Source organism: Gallinula chloropus, assembly GCF_964237585.1.
Source record: "Gallinula chloropus genome assembly, chromosome: 23".
Lineage (NCBI taxonomy): Eukaryota > Metazoa > Chordata > Aves > Gruiformes > Rallidae > Gallinula > Gallinula chloropus.
The window spans coordinates 7,465,056-7,477,827 of NC_140108.1; the positions used below are offsets into that span (position 1 = coordinate 7,465,056).

The 12,772-nt window shown below is 58.3% G+C and overlaps 1 protein-coding gene across 1 annotated transcript in view; it reads left to right on the plus strand.

Moving 5' to 3' along the window:
- Nucleotides 1–12,772, plus strand: part of AGRN (agrin) — a gene marked incomplete at both ends in the record, with an annotated part of 115,470 nt that overhangs the window by 39,866 nt on the left and 62,832 nt on the right. Inside the window, one exon of the mRNA XM_084274452.1 lies at nucleotides 3,502–3,522. Within this exon, the coding sequence (XP_084130578.1) occupies nucleotides 3,502–3,522 (21 nt within the window). The remainder of the gene's footprint in view (nucleotides 1–3,501; nucleotides 3,523–12,772) is intronic.

Consider the following 12,772-nt stretch of genomic DNA (forward strand, 5'->3'; position numbering starts at 1 on the left):
CCCCAGTGAAACTTGCTGGGGTTGAAAGGCAGGTCAGGCTCTGGGGTTACTCATCTCAATTGGACTTTTGTTCCAAAAAATGCGAGGGAGAGCCGCCTGCACCCTGCCAGACTGGCGTAACGTCCCGAGCCTCAGGGAAGAGGGAGCTGCGGGGTGGAAGCTCTGCAGGTCAGCGTGTGTGGGAAGGTGCTGGGCTGTCTGGGGCTCCATCCGGTGGTGCTGGTGCTGGAGCAGGGCTGCGTGGGTGGGTGGCTGTTGCTGAGCAGAGGAACAATCCGGGCTGCCTTTGGCTGGGATGCTTCTGACTCACAGGCGACTTCTGGCTCCGCAGGGTCAGCGTGGCTGTGGCAGTGCCAGCCCTGGTGTGTCTCAGTTCCCCTATAACCCTTCTGGGGTTCTGCTCCCTGCCTGTGAATGGGAGCTGGCGGCACTCATAGGGGATGCTGACCCTCATCTCATCCCGTGGGTGGGTTCCTCCTCCCTGTTCTCCTGCAGCTGGGTGGGATTTGGGCTTGGAGCAGCACTCGTGCCTCTTATCCTGGTGGTACGAAGCTGCAGCCCCACTGTGTCCCACCCTTCAGCTATTGATAACCATTGATCAGATCCCCTCTCAGTCTCTTTTCCCAAGGCTGAGCAGCCCCAGCTCACTCAGCCCTTCCTCACAGGGGAGATGCTCCAGGCCCTTCAGCATCTCTCCAGGAGATCCCTATCTGTTTTGTACCAGGGAGCCTGGAACTGGACACAACACTCCAGGTGGGGCCTGACCATGTCTCTTGTCCTGTGCCCGTTAGGCAATGTGGGCTGGTTCCCCTCGTGGGGATGCGGTGGGGTGATGTGGTGCCCTGCCAGGGTGATGGGGGGTGTCCCTTGGGGTGCTGGGGCTGTGCCACTTGTGCCAGCAGCAGAGGGACCAGCGTGCTGGGAAGCAGCGGGGTGGGAAGCGCTGTGTGTGCAGCAAGTGATGTGTCACCAGTTTTGCTGCCAGCCGGCTGCTGGCTCTCTGACTCTGCCCAGGGTGACCAGGCTGAGCTGGGTGAGCTGTTTTGCACCCACACAGCAAAAGAGGGGGCTGAGACATCCCCCACTCAGCAGGAACCTCCCCTGAAATGCCCAGTGCCTGCCCACGCTGCCATTCACATCCTTTCCCTTGGCAGGGGACCACGACTGCGTCGAATCCCCCGCGTCGCAGTGGGCAGGCGGCTCTGTGGAAACCCTGACCAAGCACATCTCATCCCCGGGGCTTCTGTGTCCAGACACCCCCAGGAGAAGCCTCCAAGCCCCTTCCTGCAGGTTGATTCTGCTGTCCCAGATGCCTTTGTTGCTGCTTCTCTTGTGCCACCTTTTCCCCTTGGTGAGAGGGTTCTTCAGGGGTGCTGCCTTGGCGAGAAGGGGCTCTCCCACTCCCCAGGAGTAGCAGAGAGAGAGGAGCTGGGTCCTGTTTCCTCTGGCAGTCCCAGCCAGTGCCATCCAGGGGCCTGGAGGAGCCATCCATCTCTTCCATGGGCTCATAAAAGGATGTGATGGAGATAGTGTGATCCATGTAATTTCAGAGGCATCGGAGCAGAGGAAAGGGAGAGGGAGTAACGCTGGAGCTGGAGGTTAATGTTTCAGCTGCACCAGAGCTGGCCCACAGGGTCCTGGCTTTCATTTCTGTTTTTTCTTCCTCTTCTTTTTTATAAATTAAAATCCCAAAATAGCTGTGCTGCTCCAGGATATTTTTAAGCTGTTTTTCCCCTTTTCCTTTCTTCCCTCCATCTCCCAACAGCTTCTGGCTGACAGGGCTCCTGGTTGCCAATGGAGAAGGCTGCACGTCACTTCCTTGGCATGGGGCCGTCTCCAGCCCTCAATGCTCACTTTGTTTTTCCCCCTCATAGTCTCAGTGAGCTGTCAGGACTCTTCACAGCACCACGTTACCCAAGCCCCACAGCCCATTGTGGGAGGTGCTGTGTGCAGAGCACGGGGGAGGCCTCAGTGCCCATCACCCCGGGTACCAGGGCAGTGGGTGAGGTGCTTTGCTCCAGCTGAATCCCCTTCTTCCTCCTCCTTGGTGTCCTCTATGTGGCCTGGTGTGCTCCCTTTCCCTGGGAAGTCACCCATCTCCATCCTCTGCATCCCACCTGTCTGGCTGTGCTTCCCCAGGGGCTCCATGTCTGTCCTTTCTCAGCAGCCTTGGAGAGCCCAGCCTGAGGAAACTGTACAAGGACCACAATGTACCCTGCACTCCCTGCTGCTTTTAGCTTATCTAGGAGCTAGTGTGGTCCTGGGAAGAAGCAGAGAGGTCTGGGCAGAATAAATCTGAAGGGCTAAGAATTGCATGTCACATTAGGAGACACCCATGTCCTGGTGGGACACAGACCAGGCTGTGAGGACAGCTCCTGTTCCACAGGCATCTAGAATGAACGCTGTAACAGTCATAGGACTTCTATACTGCTGTGGATTTCCTGCAGGTAAAGAAGCTGTGCTCAGTAACAACTATTACCATGCTTAGCTGTTTAACTGTTCACCTCCTCCTTCACCCTGCGTGCTGGGGACCTTGTTTCATCTCATGCTCTGGTTTCCTAGACTCCAAAACCAGTTCCCAGCCAGGTGATGCGTTGGGATAGGAGGTGCCAAGCTGTGATGGCAAAGGAGTTGAATGGGAAGCATCTGATCCTTGGTAGCCTGTACTGGGAAGCTGGGGTGTCTGCTGAATGCTTCAGTGTTGTGAGTCTGGCTTCAGAAGATCATCCATTGACAGAGCAACCTGTGAAGTCACACAGTCAGTGTGTGAGAGTGGTGAGGGGGTGGGTGCCCCATCCCTGGGGGTGTTCCAGGCCGGGTTGGATGGGGCCCTGGGCAACCTTGTGTAGCTCCAGGCCTGGAGGTTGGGTTGGAGCTCTGTGACCCTTGGGGTCCCTTCTAACCCAGAGCATTCCATGATTCTATGATGGTTTCTGAGTCTTTGGTTGTACTTGTTGTGTCCTCCAGGACACCCTTTAGCCATCCTTGGAAGTAAAAGGCACAGGCTTCTCCATGGATCGAGTGAGCCATGGTATCTAATCTGGGATGCTTGAGTTGTGTGGCTGGTACACAGCAGTCAGTGCTGAGATGTTCTGAGAGGCTTTTTGCTGTTGATGTTCACATGTTTGATGGTCTGGATCTGAGGCTCTCCGTTGCTCCCTTGTTTTGCTGTGCATGATTTGGGCTGCTGCACTGTGTGGTATCACCAGTAGCATCAGGATCCTGCTGCTTTCTGGTGAGCTGCAGGTTTGGGATCCCACTGTGCCAGGAAAAACGTGGTTAAATCAGTGGGCTTAGTGACCCAGCAACCATCTTCTGGGGGGACCTGGGAGCTGGTGCCTGACACTGCCTGGAAAGGGCTGGAAGAGCCGGATGGCATCTGCCCAGGGTGTCGATAGTGGAGTGTTGGAGGAGGGGCTTGGGGGAGGGTAGGAACGCTGTCTGTTTTCTTGTTTCTAACTGTTTTCTTCTCTCCTTTTTCTCCTCCCCTGCTTTCTAAAGAACATAGGAAGCTTCTTGCTGGTAAGTGGTGGTGCATCATACAAAAAAAAAAAAAGATACCATTTTTTCCATCCACCATCAGAGTCACTGGCTAGTCTGTGTCATTCTTCCATCCACCCAGGATGCGCTGGAGCAATAGAAACCTTCTGGAGGTGGGTACAGGCACTCCCATCCCCACGGCCCCAGGGCTGCAGAGCGTGCACTCACCTCGAAAGGAGCTATTGCTTTTAGATCACAGTTTGAAGAACTGCTTCCCCCCCTTGCTGCACTCCACCTTTGCCCAGCCTGATGTTGTCACTCATTTGGATCGCCACTCACCTTGACCAAAGCAAGGGTCAGCTGCTGTGGCACCCAGCCCCTGGAGTGCTGCGGGTACCAAACTGTGATCTAAGGACACTTCTCACCTAGCGCTTGTCTCATATCCCACTCCATCCTCAGCCTCTCACCTTCACCTGCTTCCTGGGGAGGGTGGGGGAGAGTACTGTCCTGGCTGGTGCTGGAGGTAACGCAGTGGGTTTGCTGTTGGCCTGGCCTGGGGGCTCTGTGGCATGAGCTGTGCGTGGTGTAATTAACGACTGAGGGCTGAGCATCCCTGCCAGCGGGTCAAGGGCAGAGGCTGTGTGTGCCCCTGTGCTGGCTGAGCTGTGGAGCTCCAGCTGCAGGGCAAACACCCCAGAGACTAGTCTTCTGGGTGCCTTCCTAGCAAAAAGGAACTGAAGGGGGGTGTGGATTGAAGCCCCCAGGATGCTCCTGTCCCTGCTCCTCCGGTCCCCTCGCCTGCCCTGCCCTGTGTCTTGCCCAGCTGTCGCCTGCACAGGCAGTTGCTTTACACAGAATGCCAGTCATTAAACCAAGCTGTGTGCGTGCCCTGGCTGCTGAAAGCAGCCTGTAGTGGGGAAGGGTGTGGGGTGTATGCTGTGGCAGGCTGGCTGGGTGCCCACTTCCCTGGGATCCCTGGTGCTGGGAATCCCGGGAGCCTCCCAAGCCAGCTCCTTTGTTTGGTGGCTGTGGATACAGACTGTGTGGAAGGAAGGTGCTTGGTGTGCAGTTGGACCTGGCAGGTCACCTCCTGCCCTCCCCTCACACACACAAACCTTTGTGCACATCCAGGGGCTGTGTCGGGTGGAGGGATGGGGTGAGCACGGTGCCTGCCTGTGCTGTGAAAGGTCCCAGGTCCATGTTTGCTGTGGATGGGCAGATGTTCTCTGCTTGTATGGGCACGTCTGGGTGTGGAGTTACCCCAACTGGGTTTGGTTTTTTGGGGCAGCTCCTCTGCCCAGACCGTGCTCATCCTGCAGCCTTCAGGCTCGCTGCGGACCCACGGGCAGGGTGGGATGTGCAGCTGCCTTTGTGATGTGATGTGGGGGGGGGATGGAGCTGCAGCAGCTCAGCTCGCCTTGGCCTGGGCATCGTGGCTGGATGCATCAAACCCCACTGAAAAGGGAGTTAAACCAGGACTGGACCAGCTCTGGCCAGGGAGCTGTTTAAAGACATTGCTGGGCTGTTTCTTCCCTGTTCTGTGCCCTGGGTTAGGCGTTAACGTGCTGTGAAGATCGGGTAAGGGTTTGCTTGGAAACCTGCCCTTGCTGCAGAGGTGCTGGAGAGAGAACAGAGGCACGAGTAAGTTTTATTGAAAGCCACCTACCCCTGGCCTGGGCCCAGGTCCTGTCTGTGGCCAGGAGAAGCAGGGAGAGCAGCTATCCGAGCTGACAGCATCCCCTGCCGGCTGCTGCTCCCTGTGCTGCAGCCCTGAGATGTGAAAGCCACTGAAGAGCCTTCTGCTCGCCTTCTGCTCCTCTCCTGGGCACTCACAACACTGGTGTAAGCATTTTCCCTGCAGCTGTGTGGCTGACAGCCTCATGGACCTGGCCAGCACCTGCTTTTTTTATCTCCTAGATAACAGGTGGGCAGGAGAATAAGGATCTGGGTTCCCAGGGCTGCCTCACCGTCTCCCCCTCCAACGTGCAAGCCCCTCCTCAGTGCTGGTGAGCAGTCTCTGCACAGGGATGTAGTTGGTTGGAGGAGAGAGTGTCCCTTCCCTTCCTCACCTTCCCACAGGCTCGTGGAGCTCCCCTTCCCAATCCAGCTGGGTGCACACGCTGTGTGTGGTTTCTGCTTTCTAGGGATGTGTTTGGGCTCTCTTGTTTTGCTTCACTGTGTAGCTGGAGGGGCTTTCCTCTCCCTGAGGGAGCAGCCTGCACTGGGTTTGTCTGAGCACCATGGAGCTGGGTGATGGGCTGCGTGCCCTCAGCTCTGTGGAGGGGACGATGCTGCAGCCTCTCTCCCTGGCAGTCAATCTGCCTCTCTTGCATTCCCAGGAGTCCTGTCTCGCCCTGCTCCGTGGCTCTTCAGGTCTGCCTGCTTGATGGGAAGTGGTTAACAAAGCTCTGCTGTGCCCAGCAGCTTGGATCAGGGCCCAGGGCTGCTGCTTTGCTCCGTGGTGGGTGCTGGATGCAGCCAGGACCGAGCGCTGCCTCCCGGCCAGGGCTCTGTGGGAGCCTCTGCGGCTGGTGCTGATGCTGAGGGGTGCAGAGCTGCATCTCTTGTGGGTGTAACTTCTGTCCTGTGCAGGCTGTCCTGCAGCTGGACTGACTCCTGGGGCCGCTGCAGCAGAGGCACTGGTGCAAGCCCTGTGTTGGGAGCAGGGTGCAGCATCCAGCTGAACCAGGGGCAACCGGCTGCTCCTCTGCGGAGCCCTGGGTGAGGAGGAGGCAGTGGAGAGCTTGCCCCACTGCCCTGCTGCGTGGCTCTGAGCTCTTTGGAGCAGCTCTGGAGGAAGGCTGGCAGCCCCTTTCCTGAACTCTGCTCCCAGCACTCCCTCTGCCTGCAGCACTTCGCAGCTGCTGCTGGCAGGATGCACTTTGTGTGGGGTAGGGGAGGTTCCTGCTGTCACCATGGATTTTGTGTGGGGTATGGGTGTTCCTGCTTCGCCCTGCTGCCGTTACCCAACCCCTTAAGTGCTGGGCTGGGTGGGTAGGCACGGAGGAGGGGTGGTGAGGTACCAACAGAGAGCTTTCATGCTCTCTGCATGCCTGGATCTCACCAGCCTGCTGTGTTTTCTCACTAGTCGGGCTCTACTGATGTAGTTTTAGGGCTCTGAGGCCTGTGTGAAGTTACAGGCAGTACCCCAACTCCAGCTGATACTGGTCTTTGGGGCAGCCCCCCACCCCTGTTGCTGAAGGATGTCATTCATTGTCTGGAAGCACTCCAGCAGCAGCTGCTTTCTCGGTGGGAAGGTATCCAGAGTGCCAGGAATAGGTGCTAATTTTAGCCTGCTGGGTGTTTTGCTCCAGCACTGTGCTGGAGGTTTGTTTCATCCTTTGTTTTCTACTGCTTTCCCCTGTTTGTGCCACCCCCGTGGTGCCCTCAGGGAGCTCTGCTGATCCTCACACCCCCTCGCAGAGGAGCAAGCTGACGTCAGCTCACAAAGCAACTGGTGTGTGGTTGGGAGAGGGTTGGCAAAGTGATGCCTTGGCCAACGCAGCCAGCATGTGGAGAGGCCAGAGGATGAGGACGGGATGTTTTGCTCAGCTGCTCTGGTAGGGAAGGCTCTTGTTGGGGTGGAGGGAGTCGGTGCTGTCTCTGGGAAGGAGCAGGCACCAGAGTGAGTTCTGGCTCCTGGAAGATCACGACACACTGTACTCCTCCCTAAAGTTTTTTGACCCCCAGCAAGGCGGGGACCTCCCCTTTCCTCCTCCCCTCCATCGCTCGAACATCATCATCCCCTCCATCATCATCCCCTCCGAGCCGTGCCGGGGGGATGCGCGGGGCTGGCGGCTCCGCAGCGCAGCCGGGCTGCTGGCAGCGGCAGGTGGCAGTGTGAGCCCGCTGGAGAGGCACAGGGCTGCGGGCAGGCGGCTCTGGGAGCTCCTCAGCTCTGTGCTGCTCTTGCACCCAGCCCTGGGCACCCTCCGAGTGGCGGGAGCATGAAGCGGGATGCGCTTGAGGGGCCTCTGTGCCCCCCCAGCAGCACCCCAGCTCGCCTGGCTCCCTGTGACTCCCCTGGGAATGACAGGGGCTGGGAAGTCCTCTTGGGCTGCGGGTGCAAGCCTGGCTGCGTGCCTTGGACCTTGCAAGCTGAGCTTGGGGGGAGTCAGGGTGGGGTTGGGGTGCCAGTGGGAGCCCAGCAGTTTGTGGGAGCAGCCCCCTGGCACAGCAGTGTCTGCCTTTGCAAGGGCACAGGGGGACAAGGCTGGGCAGAGGGGCACAGGGATGAGCAGAGGAGGACAGGACTGGGCAGAGAGCTCAGGCTCCTTGGCCAGAACAGTGGGGAGCTGTGTGGCTTGGTGCTGAGGCGCATCGCTTCCCTCCCCTGGGTGGGTTTTGCTTTGCAGCATCAGCCTTTGGGGAGCAGTCCTGCACTTCCAGGTCTGGGCATCATGTTCATTGTGCAAACCTTGGCTTGTTCTTTTTCTAAGGTGGGGGGAAGAGATGGCTCAAAACCCATTCCCTGCTGCAAACGGGTGGATAGGTGGAAGAGGGGTGAGCTTGGAGCGGTGTGGGGGGGATGACATCCGTGGGCAGAGGGGCTGTCTTGTGGTTGTGGTGCAGGCTGTGGTGTGCAGACAGCTGGGTTTGGAGAAGGATCTGTGGTGCTAGTGACCTGTTATTCCCCAGGGTGCCACACGTATGATCTGCTCCAACAGTCTTCAGGGGTGCTTAGGGATGCCCGAGCACGGGCATCCGTGCTCGGGCATCCCTAAGCACCCCTGAAGACTGTTGGATAGTAGGAGGGGGCTGCTTTAGGACAGAGTCATTAAGTAGGGAACCCCCCTTCTTCAGAGGAGGCAGCCAGGCACCCCTTGTCCATGTTTATTAGGTTTATTACCCCCATCAGCTCCCAGCACCCATGCCAACCTAGCCGTGAGGCTGGCCACCCTAAGCCCCCCACCCTCCTGCAGCCTCTCCCACACCCCCCTCTCCCATTGATAGGGTTTAAAAGCTCTTTATTTCCAAGCACCGCTCAGCAGGAGTCAAGCTGGGTCCTGCCAAGTGTTAAATGAAATAATTAAAATCCCCACTTTCTCCCCCCTCCCCGCTCCTCTCTCTGTAATGCTGGTAATTAGCCTGTAAAACTGCAGGAGGGAATGGGGAAGGGAGAACGTGCAAATGCCTTCTGCAGGCTCCCTCCTCCTCCTCCTCCTCCTCCTCCTGCCTCCTCCTCCCTGGAGGAAGCACAGAATGGCTCTCTAGGCATTGGGTGCTGTCAGATAAATCCCAATTAGCTGCCTGCCAAACAGGATTAGCTCGAAGGGAGCCAGGTGGGGAATCAGCCTGGCAACAGCAGGAGCTGGGGGCTTCTGCAAGTCCTCTAGCTCATCGAGGAGGGGGAGATTGGCAGCTGTCAGTCACGTCCCAAAGTAGCACTGACTTTTGGGTGTTGCAGGCTGGTATTCTGGCATTCTGGGAGGCAGAAATGGGGAGGTAAAGGAAACAAAACTGCTGTCTCCTTGCTGGTGGCATCCCTTCCCAAGCAACTGGTGGCTTGAGGGTGTGGGATCCAAGATGCAGTGTGAGGTGAGGGCATCACGTGTGGGTCGTGCTGCTCCCAGCACCGATGTGTCCAGGCTTGCCCAGACCCCACGGTGAGGAGGACGTGTATCTCCTGCCAGCTCCCTGTTTCAGAGGCAGGATAAAACGTCCTGCCACACTCAGCAGAGCCATCTGCACCCAGCCCAGCCCCTTCTGCCTGTCTGCTGCATTTTGGCAGCAGCTGTGACATCCTTACTGTGAAAGCCCAGAAATAAACCCATTAAGGGCACCCGGCTCTAAACTGGCTGGTGACCACGCCGAGGTCTTAATGCACTGAAAGCTTTCATTTAGGAACTGGGCAGGGGGGAATACAGATGAGCTCAAAGATCATGTTTTTCTTGCCTGTGGTGGAGGGATAGCAGCTGTGTCTGAGGGTGCTGAATTGCCCTGCTGTCCCCCATCCTGCTCTTCCTTCCCAGCAGATGTGGTTTCTCCCTCTTGCACCCTGCTGGAACTGGTCCTCCTCAGGCTCCTGCATCCTCTACCAGGCTGTTTCCAGTCCCAAAGAGGAGGAAGAGGAGAGATGCTGTCAGTGCAGGTGTGGGGGATGATGGGAGGGGGATGGAATGCTGTGGGGCCACGGTGGGGCTCAGGCATGAGTCCCCTCTGCCTGGAGCTGGCGGGGCTGCGCTGTCCCAGTGTGGATTGAGCCCTGTATAGAGGTACTAGGGGATCCCCATGTCTCGGGTTTGTTTGGCTCATGCACAGCCACGTCTTACTGGCCTGGAGCTGGTGGTGTGTGCTCAGTCTGCTGGGCTTGCTGGCCAGCTCCTCTGAGAGCTTCTGAGCAACGATAACAGAGCAAAAGGCATCTCCTGTGTGCTCTGGGTGCTCTCTTGCCTTGCCAGGTCTTGCAGTGTTTTCGTGAGCTGGTGTCCGTGTGGAGGGAAGGGCTGAGCGTGGTGAGCACAGTCAGCAGAGGGAGCAGGTGGAGCCTGGCTGTGCCTGCGCTGGAGCCGGTGTGAGGGGCTGTGTGTGTATCACAGGGACCTGTGCGTGCCACCAGCTCTGGGGAGGGGGGCTGATAGGCAAAATCACATCCTGCAGGGATGGCCCAGGCCAGCGTGGTGCCTCTCCTGACTGTAAAGCTCCTCTGAATGAGGAACAAAGGTGTGAGAGTGGTGCTGTCCCAGGAGGGTGATGAGCTGACCTGCTGTGGCTTGAACCCCCCAGGGCAGGAGGGCTGCTCAGACCCAAGGCAGTGCTGCCCTGAAAAGTGACCTCCAACAGGGACAGAGAGCTCACAGACCTGGGAGGAAAGGAGAACTGTCCAGTGCTTGATTTGCATGTGTAAACGTGCACACAGGAAGATGCAAACGTCCTCCCTTCCTTGTTGTCTCTCTTTACTCAGAGCCAAGCCTCTGCCTTAGCCCATGTGCGCCGGGATGGCCAGGGGAGCCTGGCTCTGGAGCTGTACCTGGGACAGGGGGGTTGGAGCAGGTCAGGAGGTGAGAGGAGAGTGGCTGGGTCAACATCAGCGTGGCAGCACCCTGGTGAAGATGTCAGGCAGGGGTTTGGTACCCGTGTCCCAGGGCAGGGCTGAAGGATGCAGGACCTGGCCAAGCTGGCCACAGCAGTGAGCAAGCAAAGGAGAGGGCCAGGGCACTCTGCTTGCTTTTTGGGAGGGTCTTGGCTTCTAGTGTGATGCTTCAGGAATTCTCAGGAGGCTGTGGGAGCTGGGGAGGGTACCAGAAATGAGGCAGCAGTGGCAGAGACCTGAGCTTACCCTTTGAGGGAAAGATACTGGGTTGGGGGGTGATGTGACCTGTTCAGCCTGGTGAAGAGAGGGGTGTTGTGCCGTGTCCCAGGGCAGTCTCATGGTCTCTGGTGCTGGCTGAGGAGCTTGTTTTCTACCTGGCTCATCAGCACTCTCCCTGTCAGAGGACTTTGCTTGTGAGAGGTCTCCTGAGATGGGATGGTAGCAGGGGGTCTGCGTGGGGGAGACGAATTGGCAGAGCATTTCCTGCTGAGCCCTCGTAGCACTTGGGCTCTGAGGGGCTCTCTGCAGCCCCTGTGTGTTTGGTGGGGAGAAGGATGGCCCCTGAGGTGCTGCTGCTTGGATCAGGCTGGTGTAGCTCTCTTGGCAGGGTGCTTAGGATGCAGCCTGTGCCTCACAGCAAGTTGGGATCATGTTCTGTGTATCCCCAGGGAGGGAGTGATGCTGGTTTAAAGAGGAGCAATATCTGGGCTATGACTTGGATTTCTTTCCTGCCTTCTCTGCTTTTCTTCTGTGCTGGTCTTGGCAAGTTGCTCCTGTGCTGTTGGGACCCCCAAGATGCTCCCAGCTCCCACCTCCAGCAGAGAGGAGCTCTGTGGTGTGGCTGTAGGGCAGCTCATGCCAAGGAGAACGTGTAACCTGTAGAGTTGTGCCTGAGATGCCCTGTTAAAGGACCACCCAGTCTCCTCAGCATCTCCCCGTGGGAGGGGGGGAGTGGGTGGATTCAGCTTCAGTGTTTGTGTCCCTCGGGCTCCAGGTGAATTGCCAAGGGGAGGGAGAGGCAGCGTGGTGAGGGCAGGAGCAGCACATACTGCCAGCTGTGGTTATTCTCCTGTGTCTCAAGTTGTTGTCCTTTGGAGGAGTGGGTGGGGGCAATGCTGCTGCCCAGCTAGCTGGACCCCTCCCTGGGGGAGAGAGGGGCTGTGCATCCCCCCCCCCCCCCCCCCCCCCCCCCCAGCTGGAGATGCTGGGAGACTGGGTGTAGCTGCCTCGCGTGGGGCTGTGGTACCCGGCCATCCTGGTAGGAGGGAAGAGCCATGGGGCCCTGCTGTGCCCTGGTCCTGCATGGCAGCTGCTTGCAGTGACCTGAGGAAGCTGTGCTTCCCTTCCTGCCTGCAGCAGCTGCAGGGGAGACAGGAGGAACTCTGAAGTAGCTGATGGTACAGACAGGCACTCCACAGTGCTTGGTGGTCAGGGGAGGATGCACAAGACTTCCAGTCCCAGGGCTTGCATGAGGAACCAGCCTCTGGAGCTGCAGGGCTGGGTATGGTCATCCCAGATGCCTGGAGCTGCTTTGTTCCTCCGTGGTGAGGAAGAGCTCAGCCTGTTTGCTAAAGGCCACAGTGCCTTAGAAAGGTACCAGGGGCAGGGACAGGGCTCGCTGGGAGCTGTGCCCTTTGCCAGGGATGGGGCTTCAGCCTGGAGAGGTCCTGGGCAGAGCAGGTACAGGGTGGAGACCCTGTGTTTGTCTTGTGGGCACCAGTTATTGCTGCCTCTGGGAGTGCTCAGGCTCTACCTGTCCTACTCTTGCCCTGTTGCTGGGTCTTCACTTCAGAAATCCAGCTTTTGGCCCTGACCTCCCTCTGGCTTTCAGCCCACCTCTCCTCCTGGCAGCTTTCCTGTCCCACCCAAGGATAGTGGTGACCAGAGGCTGCTGGAGGGCAGGAGTACCCAGCTAGGCAAGGAAGGAGCAGCACAGCTTGGTGCTGCATCTGTGTCCCAGCATCTTTCCCCTCTCTGTGCATTGGTGATTGGGGTGGGGGGGTGGCAGTTCTTAAAGGCAGGTGGGGGTGTGCAGGTGTGCCTCCCTCCCTCTAGAATAAACATCCTGGAACGTAGTAACTGTGAGGGCTGCTCCTTGTGTGGCTCTGCTGCTGTCTGCGGGGGTCTCACCCCCCTCCCAGGAGTGATGCTGGGCAAGGCGGGAGGGCTTCCTCCACCTCTCAGCATCTCTCGCGGGCGAGGCAGGGAGGGGAAGGGGGGGCTGTACCCCTCGGGCTCTCCCCGCGGGGACCGGAGCCG